General features: G+C 50.4%; 1 protein-coding gene across 1 annotated transcript; it reads left to right on the top strand.

Moving 5' to 3' along the window:
• Positions 1-16121: 16121 nt before the first annotated feature.
• Positions 16122-18121, top strand: FLYWCH2 (FLYWCH family member 2). Its single transcript, XM_040634448.1, is given in 7 exon segments — positions 16122-16179; positions 16182-16301; positions 16304-16324; positions 16327-16380; positions 16383-16424; positions 16427-16441; positions 18021-18121. Coding segments are annotated over 7 exon segments (411 nt in total).
• Positions 18122-18303: the final 182 nt, after the last annotated feature.

The raw sequence follows: 18303 nt of genomic DNA, 5'->3' as shown, positions 1-18303 counted from the left end.
AGGTGGTGCGTAGAGACGGGCAGGCGGCGCCGAGCCACGAGAACCCAGGCGATGCCAGTGGCAGGCAGCTGGAGCCGCCGTGCCCTCCCAGCTGGGTGGTGCCGGGACGGCAGTCGCGCGTGCCTCGCCTGCTGCCGGCCGCCCTCCGGTTCGGGTTGTCGAGCAGCACAAAGGGCGCGGGGCTTGTCTGGTGCCAACACCGCGCATCTGCTTCGACCAGCAAGATCTTCCGTTAGGCGTCCACGGAGCGCAGGATTAGTCACGCGTTTTTCGAAATATTTATAATATCAGTGAAACAAATGCAAATACAGCCATCGCGACGAATGGAGAAACAGAATGCACTGTTCACGCAAACACCTGCGCCGGATATGCTGAAACTGTTGACATGAAATAGCGAAAAACTGTCTGCAAAGAGCGGATTAGTTCGGCCAGGAGGTTCAAAAGGCGACCGCAGGACTCCAGATCTGGTGCCCTGAATTAATCGGCGATGGTTGCATCAGCCTGAGACGCCACCGAAATGGCTATTCGGCTGCGGAAAATTCGGCACACTGATGTCAGGTCCCGAGTTGAGCGCACTGTTGGGGTAGTAAGATTGCTTCGAATAAACTTCAGTCGTTACCAAAAACCTGTCACTTCGTGCACAGTCAGGTCATGATCGCTGGGATATTCACATAGGCTCGCCCAGCAGGGAAAGCCCTTCAGCAGCCAAAGCCTCTTTGTTCTTCTCTGTCAAATAAACAACAACAAATATATATATAAGGATATAACAAAATCTTTAATAGTAGAAGAAATCACCGAATTGGTAACACTTCTGTATCGGCTTTTTTATACGTGATTTAAATTGGCCTTCATTTATTTAAATCACCACCAACATAGTAGACATTAGTTCAGAAGAAAGATTTAGTAATTGTCGCTGCGTATAATCAGCCTGGGTAGCCTCAACACTGAGGCCACTGGTGCCGCCTCCAGCCTCTTATACCGTCGATTCGACTGTTTATATTTTCCAGGCATCCAGCTGCTTAACACATACGAGTGAAATCATATGGTATTTAACTTTCGACCGACTTAAGATGACGTTTTCAGATTCATCCACATCATTGTAATGGCAAGATTTTTCTTGATGGAGGTCCATTGTGTATACAGCACGTCTTTTATCAGCCATCTGTCGACCAGGGCTCATAGTTTGTTATCAGGGGACATTGCTGCCGTAGCTGTCAGCTTTTGATCACTTCTGCTTATTTTTGGGTAACACGCGGCATTATAGATAAACAGCGGGCTTTCAGTAAATAAATTGGTTTCAAACAGAAGAAAGTCGAACAACAAAGTGGCAGTTTTCAGCAAAATACTGTTCTCAGCGTGGGCCGGTTTATACTGGGAGGTGATGGAATGGGCGAAAGAAATGAAGGAGTAACACAGAGCAAACTGTGGAAAGTCAGGTGCCGAGGATGAGAAGTAGCCAGCACGAGGACAGGGTCAGAAGATCACATCTTTAAAGAATACTTCGCGAAGTTGAACGGCAGGCGCACAAAAGTTAACATACTTATCAAAGAAAGGATGGTGTTAGACAGTTAACACCGGCGCTTAAACAGTGCCCGGCAAACAGCTGTCCGTTCCTTTTTACACGCATGGTTCGCGCATATGCTAAATAGTTTACATCGGTGTTCGGCACAAAAACAGCGCATAATACATGCTACCATTGAATATGCCTGCGTCACATATCCTCGCTCCTGGTGAGTGGCTCTTCATGAGGTTGCGTCATTCATTTTTGTGTGTGAGCAGACAGTCTAAGAGAATTTCTGAAGGATCATGGTGGGCAGAGTCGACAGCAGAGTCGTGGTGAACCTGGGGAGGCTCCACACCTGTAGTGCCTATCTTGGCAAATGTTTTTGTTATATCCACACTCATTTATATATTGTTTTAAGATATTCTTTTTTAGATTTATCTTAAACATTTGTGTGCCTAATGTGGGTCAACCTGGCATCAAGAGCTCTTGATCTTCCACAGACCGAAGCCACAGCGCCCTCATTTTACATGGGTCACATTTTAACTATTTTTTAAGATTTTATTTATTTATTTGACATAGCCAGCTTTATAAATTAGTTAGGGAGAAGAAGAAATTATACGAGGAGCCTGATAAGTCGATCCTCAAACGCCAGATCATGCCCCGAGCTGAAGGCAAAGCTTAACGACCGCGCCATTCAGGCGCCCCTTACATTTTATCCAGCCAAACAGTGAAATCCAGTCAGTTTTGTTCCCTCGATTTGAAGACATGATTTTCTGCATATTTTTTTCATTATTCATCATACTAAAACGTTATTTGTTTGTAAACAACAAAGCTTCGTTTACTATTTTTGTGTTGACTCGACTACTGGACTCCGACTGGGGTATTGCTCCATCAGTGTTACAATTCCGAGATGTGCTGAAAAAGTCATGCCAGCCGCGCTGATCGGTAATACCAAGTCGATGTAAAAGTGACACCAGCACAATATTATTGAGGCTTTCACACCAGATAAAGTCGCCATTCTTCAGTAAATTAAGCCATTCGGGATAATATAGCCGGAATCTTTTTTCTTTTTACAGTTTTAGGCTTCTGCTGCTTATTGTTGATGTGCAAGTTAGCAGATGATGCCACACATCATTCAATTCCTGGTTCATTGCCAAATAAAGTAGACTGATGAAAATTGGGTCATGTGATTATCGCATATGACGCCACGCTTGTAAACATACTTAGCCAGCCAAACACAGCCGCGGAGGTTGGTAGCGCACAGGTCGTGCCCAGAACATAGGTTAGATCCGTCATAGTGACACAAACTGGCAAATTTTCAGTAAAGTTGAGAGTTTGAGGTTTCAGTACTGGTGGCTCTCAGCGATAGTTATCGACTGGCTAAACTAGCGTTGCTTCCCCACACCGAGGCTATGCCAAAGCCTTCTCTTCCTCGTCAGTCAGTGGCCTTTTTAAAAGTTTGTTGTAAAGGAGCAGTCATCAAATTATTCTATGGTTTACATATTGGTTATAAAAACAAATCATAATATATTAGGAAAATTGATGAAAGGATATATGTAGCTTTTTTGCAACTTCAAGTCTAAAATTATTTCAAAATGTTTGAAAATTTCATGTAGATTATTGCTTCTCTATACTTTTATCATAGAAGATAATATTTGCAGCTTCTGATCTTCTCTTGTGTGCAAAGTGTACACATATCTCTTCAAAGACACACTAATCGTTTCGCCGGTGTTCGCGACAGTATTGAAATACTCTGCATATGTAATAGTTAAGACTTTCAGGATGCATATTTCCATGATATAATATAACTCAACGAACGATGTCTTTAGAGAGTGGGAAGGAAGATGGGGCCGCTGATGCAGCGCCGAAGTCGATGGGAGTCGCCAGCACAGCGGGCGGAGGCCTTCAGAGTTCAGAGGAGCCGGCCAGATTCTGAACTCCTGGTCCGAGTGACAGTGCCACAGTTTGCGGCAGGGGCCCAAAGCAGCGCCTTCGCCTTTGCTCAGGCTGATCCCCACGCAGGACACCGTGCCTCCTCTCGTGCTGGGAGCCCGCCCCTCCCCTGCCAGGCCGCTGGCGCAGCCTTCACAAACAGTCAGTCAGGTCTAAAATGTCAGTTTGGTTACACACTTGTAGTAGCCAGTAAGCCTTCAGACATACTACCATTGCCCACCTTCCAACAGTGGGAGGAACAGGTGGTATCGTCTTCACACAAACAGTACCAGCCTCTCGCTTGTAGCCCGGCCCACTGCTCCCTGCCTGGCTCAGATTACGCGGCTCTCAAGTCTCTCTCCTCTCTCTCTTCAGGCAGCTCATAGCTGCACCATACCTCTGACACTCTCCTCCCCATTTTTGATCGGCTTCCCAGACTCAGGGGAGGCAGCCTGAGGCTTGAGGAGACTGCCGAGACTGGCGTGGAGCCGATACCCTCTGTACTTGTCTCAGAGACACAGGCCTCTCTCGGCTGCTCCTGTTGGGTGAAAGGAAATATCGGTTAACCTGTTGTTCAAAGTCAGTACTCGACACACGTCTTTATTGTGTCAAGAAGAAAGATTTCTAGTCAATACCTTGAGGAAATGCCTGCTCCTTATTAGAAAACTATTTTAACCCGACAAAGAAGTCTCCAGGGATCTCAGAGCCTTTTGGCGCAATGTTTGAGCATCTCCCTTTTCCTTACTTCCCCCAACTCCGCGGCCGTGAGGGGTGACTGATTTTATACTTGGGAGTTGGGGGAAAAGGAAAAGGGAGGTCTCAAAAAGAACTTTGTGCGCCAAAGAGAACCTACAGGATCCTGGAGGCCTGGCCTTTGTCGGGTTAAGGTGGTTTTTCCCTCTCTAGTAGGGCGTGGCTAACATTAAGACAGTTAGGCATTACTTTCCTTCTGGAAGTCAGGTTATTGATAAGAATGCTTTCTTCTGACAAGACGGTAAAACCGAGGGACACTCCTGTCTTGGCTGACTGTGATCTCTGTAGGTTAACCATTGGTTTTTCTTCCCTTAGCTTTAGGGCAGCCGGAGGGCCTGATGGAATGTCACACATCTCGCATCTGGGAGTCTGGGGCGGAGTTTGCAGGGTGCATCTGGCTTCCACGTAGTCCTCAGCTTGTCCTTTCCCTCAAGACCACCCTCAGGCTGCCTCCTGAGTCCTGGGGAGCGGTAAAATGGGAGAGGGGTGTCAGGATTATGAGCAGCTAGATGAAACCTGTCCTAGTGCACAGGGGAGAGGGTAGGGCCACTGGGTGGTGTCCCCAGATGACCCAGGGAGCGGAGGAGAGGCCGTGGGCCAGCCCGGCTGCAGCTGTGGGGGCCCTAATTATAGACCTCCTCATGGGGCGATCGCACCTTGTTCCTCCACCTGTTGGAGGTATGACAAATGGAAGTAGGTGTATTAGTCCCCTGGGGCTGCTACAAATACCACAAAGTGTGGCTTAAATGACATTTTTTTAAGACATTCTATTTATTTATTTGACAGAAACAGTCAGCGAGAGAGGGAACACAAGCAGGGGGAGTGGAGAGGGGAAGAAGCAGGCTCCCCAGCAGAGGAGTTCGATGGCTCGATCCCATAACGCCAGGATCACGCCGCCCTGAGCCAAAGGCAGACGCTTAACGACTGCGCCACCCAGGTGCCCCTTAAATGACATTTTATTCTCACTCAGTTCTAGGGTTCAGAGTCTTGTACCTAGGCATCCCTCTGAAGGCTCTGGGGAGGCTCCATCCCCTGCCCCTTCCAGATGCTGGCGGCTCCGGCATCCTCAAGCTTGCAGGCGCACCCTACACCATCTCCTGCATCACCAAGCGGCCCCCATCTTCCTTCCTTTCCTCTCTAAAGACATCGTTCGTTGGTTTATACGCCATAAATCTCGTGATGAGTTCATCCTGAAGTCCTTAACTATTTACATATGCAAGGACTCTATTTCCAAATACCGTCACGTTCACAGCTCCGGGCGGGGTGGGGGTGGGGGGCTGAGACTTGAATGTATCTTTTGGGGATATAATTGTACACTTTTTTGCACACAAGGAGATCAAACTATAAATGTATATATTTCTATGATAAAGATAGAAAATAAATATCTTCCCTAACCATGAAGTACACATTTTCAAACTTTTTATTTTGAAATAATTTTAGACTTATCGAAAAGTTGCAAAAATATTTCATATATCCTTCATCCAGTTTTCCTAATATTAAGTGGTCTGACATAGCCAATATAATAAACCATAGGAATGAACATTGATATAACTCGTAATCAAACTTTTTAAAAAAGATTTTATTTATTTGAGAGAGAGCTTATGCTAAGCGAGCAGGAGGAGCAGAGGGGAGGGGAGAAGCAGACTCCCCCTCAGTGGGGAGCTCAAACATGGGGGCTTGACCCCAAGACCTCAAGATCATGGCCCAAGCCCAAGTCAGATGCTAAATCGACTGAGCCACCCAGGCACTTTAAATTTCTAAATCCTCAAACTTACTGAAATTTTGCCAGGTTTTCCACTAATGTCCTTCTCTGTTCTGGGATCTAACCCATGTTCACAAGGCATTTATTTGACTCTGTCTCCTTAGCCTCCACTAATCAATGACAACAACTAGAATATAAGTGCATAAACATTAGTACTTAAATCATATGTGTATTAAATCACATGACCCAAATTTTCATCAGTCCTACTTTTATTTGAAAAGCATGAACCAGGGAATTGAATGATGTGTGGCCTCATCTGCTAGCTTGCGACATCAACAATAGCTTGGCTTAAATTTCAAGCTATTAAAAAGAAAAAAAAAAAAAGATTCGAGCTATATTTATCCCCAGATTGAAACTGAACACTTGAGGAATGAGAAACTGTCTAGTGTGGATATGTGTGCCTGAATTAAGGCACACGGTAATTTGATTCTGTCAGCGCACTGGCTGGAGTACACGGCCCTTCTTTGCCTATGTAAAGAGCATGACTTTTTCAAACACATGCAACATCGGATTGAAAACTGTACACACAGTGGAGCCAGTACCCCTGAGTCCAGAGTCCAGTGAGGTCAGGATCAGCTACAAAATAAATCAGCGAGCTTTGTTAAGTATTGTTTAAACAAATAGCGATTTTAGTGTGAAATGGATAATGAAAATATGCAGAAAATGCATGTGTAAAATCAAGGAACAAAAGGTATTTTAGTTTCACTGTTTAATAGTTAAAATGTAGGGGCGCCTGGGTGCGCAGTCGTTACATCTGCTCTTCAGCTCAGGCATGATCCCAGCGTTCTGGGATTGAGCCTCACATCAGGCCTCCGCTATGAGCCTAAGTTCTTCCTCTCCCAATTTGCTTGTGTTCTGCTGGGCTTGTCTCATTTCAAATGAAATAAACAAAATCTTAAAAAAAAATAGTTAAAATGTAATTATGTAAAAATAATTGAGGGCGCTGGCTGGCTCAGTGCCTGTGAGAAAGATCAAGAGCAACTCTGATTCCAGGTTGTGGTCTCGAGTCCCACATTGGGCACACAGATAACTTAAAGATAAATCTAAAAAAAAAAAAAAAACGAAAAATAATATATAAATGAAATTGCATGTGCAAAACATTTTTTTAGCCAGATAAACCTAGGGTGTGTTTCCCTTAGGTTTATTTCCCTGACTCTTACTATCATTAGCTCTCTTACCATGATCAGCTTAATTCAAATTTCTTAGACTCCATCTGCTCACACACACAAATGGGCCAATAATAACAACCTCATAGAATACTCACAGGATGAGAACGATGTATTTACAAGGCATATTCAATGTTAACATGTATTATGCAATTGTTTTTGAAGCCAGCACGTGCTAAAACAATTTATATGTGCATCTTATTGAACCCTCACGACATCCCCCTCTGAAGTAAAAGAATTCCAATTTCTTTTAAAGAAATTAAGGCCTGGCAAAGTTTAGCTGTTTGGCCCGAGGCCCTACGATTCACTAAGCAGTGTGCTTTGGCATCCCAAGCTCCACTTATTTACTCCTACATCCTGTGTTCTTTTTTCTTGATCGAAATATAATTAAATACACACAATGCTGTATCAAATGAGTAACGCCATATTGTTCAACATCCCTTCCATTAGTCTTCACCGAGAAACCTGTGTCACCAAACAACGCCTACACACACAATCGACCGTATTCCTCGTGCTGTACTTCTCATCCTCAACACTTACAACCACAAAGCTTGTACGTCTGAACCTCCTTCATTTCTTTCGCTCCATTCTCCCATCCAATCTCCCCAGTATATAAACCATTTTGGTGAGCAATTTTTAACGAAGCTGCCACTTTGATTGTTCATTTTCTTCGGTTTTTAAATTGAGATTTAACCTCAAAAAGTTGAAAATGGACCTTAGCAATTACATCATTTACCCCAAAGATATGAAAGTAGATCCAAAGGGCACCTGACCTGTACCCCAACAATGTTTACAGCAGCAATGTCCACAATAATCAAACCATATGAATAGAGCCCCATTCCATATCGACAGATGAATGATAAAAGACGTGCTGTGTATCTACAATGGACTATTACTCAACCATCAAAAAGAAAAATCTGCCATTTGCAAATGATGGATGGATCTAGAGGGTATCATGCTATGAAATAAGTCAGTCAGAGAAAGACAAAATACCATATGATTTCACCTCGTATGTGGAATTAAGAAACTAAACAGGATTATAGGGAAGGGAGGGAAAAATAAACAAGTCGAAATCAGAGAGGAAGAAAAAACTGTTAAAGACTCTTAACTCTGTGGAAACAAACAGGGTTGCTGGAGGCTATAGGGGAGAGGGCGGATGGGGTAAATGGGTGTTGGAATGGAGCTCTCCTGCAAGTATACCAACTGAGAATACTAAACTCTTCTTCTTGAAAACCACACCCACTATATGTTAATTAATTGAATTTAAATAAAAAATAAATTGAGATTTAAACTATGCCATAAAAAAGTCACCATTTTAGAGTGTGCAATTCAGTGGGTTTCTTTCACTATTAAAGATTTTATTTATATATATATATATATATTTATTTATTTATTTATTTGACAGAGAGAGAAGGATAGGGGAGCAGGGCAGAGGAGGATAGCTATGCCCTGTGCTGACAGGAGCTCCTATAGGCTCCAATCCCAGACTCCCAAAGGAGATCATGACCTGAGCTGAAGGCAGACGCCACTCTCCAACTGGAGCCTCACCCAGGTGACCTGTGAAGGTTTTTGGTGTATTTTTTTGTTTATTCAAGTAATCTTATCACCCCAACAGTGCAGCTCTAACTCAGGACCCTGACATCCAGTGGCAAAGGTTACTCCACTTTAGCCAGATGCCCCCAGTCAGTAAGGTTTTCATATCCTCGCTGTGCAACCATCACCATGATTTAATTCCCAGAACGTTTTCCCCTACACCAGAATGCAAGTCCACACCTACTACTAGTCCGCTTTCCTTCGAACCTCCTCAGCCCGGGCAAACCACTAATACACTTTCTGTCTAGATGGATTTTTCGGACCGTGAATATTTCCATGTCAACGGGACTCAGGCAATATTTTTGCTCCGGCCGAATGACACCGCATCATTGTGGGCACAGACATCTGTTTCATCATTCATACACCGATAGAACGAACTTTGGCCACTTTCACATTTGTTTCACATGTTATTTATTAAATATTTTAGAAAAGCCTTGTGGCTAAATCCGTGTCCACTCCGGGTAGGCCAAGGAGCCACACTCATGATGAAACAAAGTCGGACGCCCCTAAACAGGAGGTCTTCTAATAATTCAAGAAACGGAGTGCGGTGACATAGGCGCAACGCAACAGCACCGCGCCCGTTTTCGCACGCATTACCTCGAGCAACGGGCCGAGCGCGCGCCGGCGGCACGAGCCGGGGCTGCGCGCGCCTCGCGCAGCCGTCCCGGCACTTCCTTTCACACGAGCTTAGCCGCAGCGTTTCTATACTGTTCGCTGCAGAGTGGGCGTGTCGATGGCCGCGCAGGGTTCCTCCAACTCAGCTCTTGCCAGCGCCGCCGCCCGTCGCATTTCCCACATCAGCACCACCTGCTAACGGCCCCACGCAACTCAATGTTTGTACCCACTGCCGCCCGGTCCCCGCTACACAGAATGCTGCAGCACCCTCAGGCAGGGGGCCTTGTGGATTTGGGTCGGACGTCCCCTGTGGATGCAAGGCTGGTGCCAGGAGCAGTTAGAGAGGGGGCGGCGAGAGGTGCGACTGCAGAGCTCGGAGGACCAGCTGGCCCCCTTGGCCTGCAGCTGCCTCGAACCGGGGGTGAGGCAACTCCAGCAGCAGCTTTAGGGCAACAGGAGGGAGGGCGCAGGGGGGGGTGTCAGTGGCAGCGCTGATCTTCACTCTGCAAAGGCTTGAGGACGCGCAGCCCGGATGACAGAGAGGTTCCGGCCGGGCGAAAGGGGAGGAGGCGGATCGAGGGGTCTTCGCGGGCCTGGGGAGGGCTTGCGGCGTGAGCCGAGGTCGGGGCGCCTTGCGGAGTGGAGGCAGGGGCGTCCCCCGCACCTGGGGCCGGTGAGGGCCCCCGGGCGTGCAGCTGGCTAATGCTGGGGTCGGGCGCCGCCCGCCAAGTGTGCGGGAAAGCAGCGCCAAGCCCCGCACTCAAGGCCCGCAGCTCCCCGCTGTGGTCCGGGTCCCCACGCACGCAGCTGGGCTCGGAGAACGACAGGCGTCCAGCGAGGTGGCTTTGGGTGGGCTGATCAAAGGCGGAGGGAGGGACAGGCATGGGCAGGAAGGACGGATGGGCGACGGAGGGACCGGTGGTGAGGATGCTGCGTCGTCAAGGATGTTGGGTTGAGCGGAGCCAGAAGTCGTTTCAGTGAGCATAACAGCCTCCGACTCTGCTCAGGCAAGTGACAGGGCGCAGATCGGGCTTACAAAGCTCTAGTTTCTTTCGCCGCTAGCGAGGCGTCAAAACCAGGGGGACGTCCGGGGTCTCAGTTAAACCCACCCTCTGATACAGGGAGAGCCGCCAGAGCTGGATTCAGGCCTGTTCGCTGGGTGCATGCCCCGGCGCTGCCAGTCCAGATCCCGGGCTGGATCCCGGCTCCCTTCGCGAGCCGTGACCCCGCCCCTGCAGCGCGGATCTGGTCCAGGTGGGCCGCCAGTCTCTCTCCGCGCGGCCGAGACCGAGCAGCATGCCAAGGAATGCCCCTCCCGGCCCTGCGCGCATGCTCGCTCCGTGACCTCGGCTTAGGTGACGGTTTCGACGAGGCGGGCCCCAGCAGGGAGGCTGCAGGATCCGCGGTTCTGTCGCCGGAGAGGGGAGGTCACGCTGCCCCGCCGCCCGGCCGTTGCCGGTGAGCAGGCCTCACGAGCCGGGGAGGGTCGGTCCCACGAGTGGCCCGGCCCTCCCGGGGTCCGGAGGCTGCTGATGCTGGGGGGTCACCCTGCTCTGCGTCTGGGCGCTCAGGCCGCCTCCTTCCTCCTGGCTCCTCCTTCCCCCATCCCACCCACTCGGGACTGAGCACCGACACCCCCAGTCAGATCCCCACATTGGTCTGCCTTTCGCTTGACCACACCCAGTACTGCTTCCTCCCTGCGCGGCCATCCTCAGCCTCGTCCCACTCTGGCAGTTGGAGCTGTGAGATGTTGAGGCGGGGCGGACACCTGAGGCTTGCTGGCGAGGTGGTTGTACTAACCGGAGGAGAGGAGCTGGGAGGAGGGGCCATTTGGGTGCAGCGCAGACGGGTCTGATGACAAGTTCACCGTGTGTGAAGAAGTACAGGTACCTAAGAGCCAGGGCGCTGAAGGAAGGAGGTGTCATTACCTGAAATTCCCACTGTGGGCAGGCTCTCCCCTGCGTACTAACCGAGCAGCAGTCCTTGACCTTTTTGGATCACTGTCACCTATGCAAACTCTCCTGTAAGGATGTGTACTCTGTACACCTGAGGGGCCCATCGTCCTCACCGGCGTCATTGCAGTCCTCCGTGAGCCAGCGTGGGACAGTGATGACTGCATGGCGCAGCTGCCGTACCCCCAGGGACTTGGAAACAGTGCACCCTTTGCCTACCTGTTATTAAGAGACCTCTGCCAGATTGCCACTTGTGCCATCATAAGGTGGAGCCTGCCCGAGAGGGTAAGGGCTTGTCCTCGTGTGGCTGAGGACACAGGTGCTGGTGGATGTTGGTGGCATTTTTCTCCCTGTACGTGTGACGTAATGTTCTCTTGAGATTCTCGTCAGGGCTCAGGCGTGGTTCATGTCTTCAGAGCCTCAGGAACAAGGGATCGGACCTTGGATTAGTTACCTGTTGCTGCCGTAACAGATTACCACAAGTTTCGTGGCTTTAAACAGCACAGCTTCCTAACAGTCTTGTAGTTTTGGAGGCCAGAAGTCCAACGTGGGTCTCATGGAATTAAAGCCAGGTGCAGTGGAATGTGATCCCTTCCTGGGAGCGTCCCGGAGAGACAGTTCATGTTTCTTTGTCTTCTCCAGCTCCTGAGCCAGAGCATGCTTGGCTCCCCTGCCACCCTCCTTCTTCAAAGCTAGCACCATCCAGTCTCTGACCTTAGTCTTCTGTCCTGCTTTCTCCTTCTCTCTTCCACCTCCCTCTTGTACTTTTTAGACCCTTGTGATTGGACCCACCCGGTCATCCAAGTTGCTCTCCTACTTCAGGAACTTTCATGCCATCTGCAGATCTTTCCTGTAGGTTCCAGGGATTAGGGCCATTAGTGCCATGATTCTAGCTAGGGAGTGTCCGAGGGGCTCACACCAGTTCTTAATGTTTGTTGAATTGGGTATTACACTAGATATCTTCACACTTCTGAGTTGGATTTCTGCAGACTCCATGTTCTGACCGCAAGGGCTAGGATGAGTGGGAGACTTGGAGGTCATGGCGTAAATAAAACCACCAGATTTCCAGAGCTTAGGGAGGGTGCAAGTGAGGAAGTAACTATTAAGCCCTTTGCTCTTTAATGCATTTCTGTCAGCTTTTAAAAATTTGCTTCATTCGTCGGTCAAGCTTGATCTAGTTCACTTTTGATCTCAGGTCATGAGCCCTGTGTTTTTATTTTATTTATTTTTTTGTTATTAAAAATAAAATAATTCTGTTCATTCAATGAACTTTCAATGGATGAAATTTAACTTTCAAAAAATATATATTAGGCTTAAAAAATATTGCCTCTCAGGCCTTCCCTCCGTCCCAGAAAATTGCTGGAAGGATGGCTCCAGAAAAGAGGCTGATCCAGCCCGAAGGACATGACCATTCCTGTTCATGGAGAGATTGACAAACAGTTCAACCCATGAACTAGCACCTACACACTTCCTCGTGAAAGGCCCCTGGTATCATCCATGTCAAGGTTATCAGAACTCAGATGTGGTACTAGTAAAAAATGTAGGTTCTCGGGCCCTCTCTCCGACCCTCTTGAGTGGGGTGGGGATGGCGTAGTCCAGGACGTGCGTTTGTCTCCAAGAACTCTGGTGATTCTTAGGAGAATGCTGAAGTTGGGGGACCACTGGTTGTAGACTTCATTTCCCTTTCTCCTCGTAATATAACAGTTTTATGGAGCTGATTCCTGTACCAGGCAGCTCACTCTCTCCAAGGAGTACAATTGAATGGCTTCCGATGTATTCATGAAGTTGCACAAGCCGTTGCATGGTCGTTTGTAGAACCAGCCATCCCACTGGCAGCCACTCCTCATCCTCCCGCCCTCCCCCACCACCTAGCCCACCGCACATCTGTCTCCAGGATGGACATTTCTACCCTCAGCTGTCTGGTCTTCTCAGTTCATTTTGTGTAAATTGAATCATATGATACGTGGTCTTTTATGACTGGCTTCTTTCACTCCATGTAATCTTTTAAAGGTTCATCCATGTTGTTACATAATTTTAAATTGCCAAACAATATTCGTGTATGGATATGCCATCTTTTATTCACTCATTTGTTGATGGGTGTTTGACTTCCCACTTTTTTGGTGACAGTGAATAATACTGTCAGTGAGCATTCATGTGTACAAATTTTTTTCAAGATTTTTATTGATTTCAGAGAGAGTGCAAGGGGGGAGGGCAGAAGGAGAGGAGAGAGAATCCCAAGCAGACTCTGCACTGAGCGCAAAGAGCCCGATGTAGGCGTTGATCTCAGGATCCTGAGACCATGACCCCAGCCAAAACCAAGAATCAGGCGCTGACAGGACTGTGCCATCCAGATGCTCCTCGTGTTCAAGGGTTTATGTGGACACTTGTCTCCAGTTCTCTTGCATGTGCTTGGAGCGGAATTGATGGGTCCCATGGTAACTCTGTGCTTAACGTCCGAGGAGCTGCCAGACATGGCTGTGCTGTTGACAAGTCCGTCAGCAGTGTAAGAGGCTTCCAGGTCCTCCTCATCCAAACCAACACTTGCTTTGTCTGTTTCGGTGGTGTGCTCCTTTTATTATTTGCATCCCGGTGGCGTGAAGCAGTATCTCGTGGTGGTTTTATTCTGTTTCTCTCATGACTAATGACGTTGAGATTGCCTATGCTCACCAGCCATCTGTATCTTTTCTTTGGAGAAAAGCTTATTCAGAGCCGTTGCCCATTTTTAAATTGGGTTACTGGTCTTTTTGTTACTGATTTGTAAGAGTTCTTTATAAATTCCAGGTATAATTCCTCATCAGGGATATGATTTCCAAAAATTCTTTCCCACTCTGCGGGCTGTCTTTTAACTTTTGATGGTATCCTCTGATGCACAAAAGTTTTAAATTTTGATGGAGTCACCTGTACTTTTCATGTCATAATATTGGCTTTGGCTGATATAAGGTTATGAAGATTTACCCTACCTTTTTCTTTTTGAAGAGTATTTTAAAGTTAATATTTGTATACGGTGTAAGGAAGGGGCTCAACGCTGCGGGATTGCATCCCCAGACCAGGAGGAGCCTGCAAGTCAGAAAGGCGGGCTAGCCCTGGAAGATGTGCACTGAAGCCAACCTCGATTGGGCAGGACGGCCTGTACTGCGGCTCTCACATAACCTTTTTCTGCCCAGAGTGGCTCTACCAGGGAGGCTTTGTGGTGTCCTTTCTGAAGCTGGTCCCTGGGTTCCTCCAGGACTGCTCTGTCACCCCTGTGGGACAGGATGGGCAGGAGGGAAGGACTGGGTGCTGGGGAGCAGAGGTTTGCTTGTCCAGGAGCTGAACTGGGGGCCATGGGCAGGAGGGATACAGAGACACTGATCCCAGGGGTGCTCTTGGTCAGGTGACTCGTTACCAGGCAGATTTTTGAGCGCTCACACCCTGGAAGGGGGCTCCAATCTGTCGCTCCAAGAGGTCTCTGCTTTTATGTCTTGTGGCCAAGGGACTGGGGTGGAGGGTCAGGCGATTAGGCACCCCAAACCCTCTTTGGCATTGCACCCCTGACTCCTCTCATGGATGGAGTTTTGGAAAACTTTGGACTGGGCATGGACCCTCAAGCCATATGTTTTGGGAGGGGTCCAGGAAACAGTGAGAACTGCAAACTGGGTTAGATAATCAGGGTCGGGGGCAGGTAGGTGTCTGTGAGCCTTTGCCATTGCCTGGGTCCTGAGATGGGCAGGGAGATGTCTCCTAAGGATGAGGTCTCGCTTTCTGTAAGCTGAGAAAGACCCCTGCCATCTGCCTACCACTCATTCGCCTCAACAGACCAAAGGCCACTCCACACTGCTCCCGCCGTCCGGCCTCCGTAATACATCCTTTCTGCTTCTCCAGGCCAGAAGCCAGGGAGCCCGGAGTGACTGGATTCTCCAGACCCCTGTCCAGCCCATCCCTCCCAGCTGAGGCAGCACCAGCACTGCCTCAGGCACAAGGTCACTGCCCTCCTGGGGCCCCGGCATCTCCGAGCTCTGTGTGGTCCAGGGCCTCTGGCCTGGGGTGGGGGACACATCTAGAGTCTGAGTCCAGAGAGTCCTGCCTCCCAGAGCCAGGCGTCCCCTCTGCAGAGCACCAGCGGGTGCCCGGCTCGATCTCCCTGTGACACAGTGTCGCAGGAAGGCCACGGGCATTGGAGGTACGCCTTGACCTGAGCCCATGTCCCAAGTGCTGGTCTCTGAGGCTTGGTGCTGCTCAGGACGGCCGGTTACCGTCATCCGCCGAGGCACAGCAGGTACCGTGGGGGACGGGCTCCGGATCCCCTCAGCCGGACTCCCAGCTCTGCACTTCATGGCCGTGTCGGCCGTCCTGGCACGCCTCAGTGTCCCCTCTGTACCCTGGGTCAGCAAGAATGACCCATTTTCATACACGGCCAAGTGAGATGGAAACCCGTGAAGACACGGCCCACCGTGCTCGGCACCTACGGGCTCTCTTTGCAGAAGCTCGCGTCTCAATGCCTCAGTCACCCCAGCAGCCCCTGGAGAGCCCTGCCTGCGGCACATTTTACAGACAGGAGGTGGGCGTTTGGGGAGGGAGGTGACAGACCCCAGCTGCCTGCGAGGACGCGGCTGAGCGGAGGCAGCGACCCGGGTGCTCCAGCTCTGTGCGGGCCCTCCCCAGCCTTTCAGCCCCATCTGCCTCCACCTCCACCCCATGTCCATTTTCCTGAGCCCCAGGCCCAAGGGGCCTCCCTGATGGATTTTGCCTCCTCTCCTTAGGACGGAGCCCCTGGACTGCCAGGTTCCCGACCAGGGAGGAGGAGGAGGAAGAGAACTCCATCTGCTGGGTCCTGAGTGTGGCCTGGGGACGGCCATTGTCCCAGAATGCCCTCTTCGGAGCCCAGCGAGCAGGAGGGCGAGAGTGTGAAGGCTGGCCAGGAGCCGTCCCGGAGTCCCCTGTGCCAGGCACAGATGTCGTCCCGCAGCCCCAGGAAGCCCAGGAAGCTTCCAAACTGGTCCTGCTGACGGCCTCTAAAGACAGTGCCAAGGTGGCAGGGGCCAAGCGCAAGGCGTGCATTGCATCATGTCCCTGGGGTGCCTGGCCCCGCTCACCCCCACAAAGCCCTCCTCAAGATCCATCCTGAGGCCAGAGGGCCATCGAGGCGCCCCAGGAGCCTGAGCAGAAACGCGCAAGCCGGACACAGGTGAGGCTGCCCCAGGTGGTCGCAGCGAGCACAGTGTGAGCAAGACCTTTCCCGGGCTGGAAAGTCCTGACACCCGGAACCTGGGGGCTGGAGGCTGGGCTGGCTGTGGACGGTGTGCACATGCTGTCACGCCACACCTCAGTGTAGGGCCTGCATGTCGGCCGGCCCCCACGCAATGTGTCTATGTGGGGATCGGCCTGGGAGGTGAGTTTGTATTTCCCTCTGGGTACATTTTTGCAGGTCCTGGGCCCATTTCTGTCCATATCTGCTCTATGTGTCTATGTTAATGTGTTGGGGGTCTAGGGGTATATGTTTCTGAGGTCCCAGGCAGGCTCCCAGCCCATCCCGGCTTGCTGCAGGCGACACTGAACATGGATGCCTTCTTTGAGCGTGGGAATCCTGAGGGGCGCTCAAGGGAAGGGATGCCAGTGCCTGGGGAAGAGATGAGCTGGGTTTCTTCCCAACTGGAAGTGGGGTCTGCTGTGCCCTGAGAAGATGGGGACAATAAAAGCCACAACAGTTGGCCTCCATTTGCTGCCTATAAACAGGTGGCCCCCTTGAAGCCAGCCAGGGCACTCGGGCTCAGTGCAGGGACCCCACTCACTGCTGGAAGTGTAGGAGTGAGTGGTCTGAAGTACTGGGGGTAACACACGCTTCCCTGGAGCCCAGATACCACGGCACTGGAGATGGGGACATCCCCAGCACAGGCCTGGAGTTTCAGGGAACAAGAGCGCGCTCAGCTTCCTTCAAATCGCTGGAGGAGCTGCCCTCGAGAGTCGGGGAAGCCCATCGCCCCAGAGCTTGAAGGCCCCTCTGCAGCATGTCCAGCTCACCCCTGTTTCTACCGGCCAGTCCTGCCCGAAGTGCACCCGACATTTACTTACTGCCTCCCAGTCCAAGGGGTGGAGAGTGCAGTCCCTATGACCTGTGAAGAAGCAGGGTCAAGGAGCTAAGTCACGCTCTGAGGCCACCAGCTGGTCACTGCAGAGGGTGGAGTGGGGAGTATCTGGTCAGAGCCTGCTCTCTCATGGAGCTGGGTGAGATGGGCCATCTCCTGGTCCCTTCCACCCCGGCTGAGACCTCTGGGCCCTTCTCAGATCTGCCTGGGCTCTGGCACCATGTGGGCCCCACCGACCCCACACAGCCCCTTGGCAAGAATTAAAACGAAGCCACCCATCCTCAGATGGAGGGCTGGAGGGCAGAGCAAGGGCTCATTTCAGCCCTACAGCCTCCCCTAGGCAGGTGCGTCAGCAGTGAACTACGCCCTCCACTGGCCACCCTGTGTTTACCTCTGTGCCTTCTCCACAGACTTTCCACCCTCCCCATCCCAGGCCAGGTGGTGGGGATAGCAGTGGCTCCCTGGTGCTCAGCCCAGATTTGGTCCAAAGTTCCCTGGGAATGACTTTAACAGTCTTTGTCCCTGGGCTGGTGGCCTTGGGAGATAGCTCCTGAAATCAGCAAGATTTGCAAGTCAGGCAATGGCATCGCAGAAAATCCCTGGCTGGGCTGAGAGCTTCAGGCCCCAGGTTGCCCTCCCTTTTCCTCTGACACCAGCCTGACCCACTCCCTTCTCTTCCAGACGGAAAAGAAGATGGAAGGTTGGCAGGGCAGTCTGCCCCCTCGAGGTGGTGTGGGGGAGGAGCCCACCGCAGATGCCGTCATCCCAACACGCTCCTGTAACTCTGACAAGCCTGGGTATGCCCCTACTGGGTCAGTGAACTTGGCTGTGACTTCTGCTGGGGACCCAGTTGCAACTGATTTTTATTCTCAAACATTGTGTAATTTTTTCCAAATGAAGCATAAATTACTTTTATAAACAGAAAAACTCAAAAGCATAAAAGAAGTGTGATGCTAGGTCCCAT

This window comes from Ursus maritimus, unplaced genomic scaffold, assembly GCF_017311325.1.
Source record: "Ursus maritimus isolate PB19 unplaced genomic scaffold, ASM1731132v1 scaffold_2, whole genome shotgun sequence".
In the NCBI taxonomy this organism is placed as follows: Eukaryota; Metazoa; Chordata; class Mammalia; order Carnivora; family Ursidae; genus Ursus; species Ursus maritimus.
The sequence above is the reverse complement of the archived record's forward strand: the minus strand, read 5'-3'. Positions and strand labels throughout refer to the sequence as shown.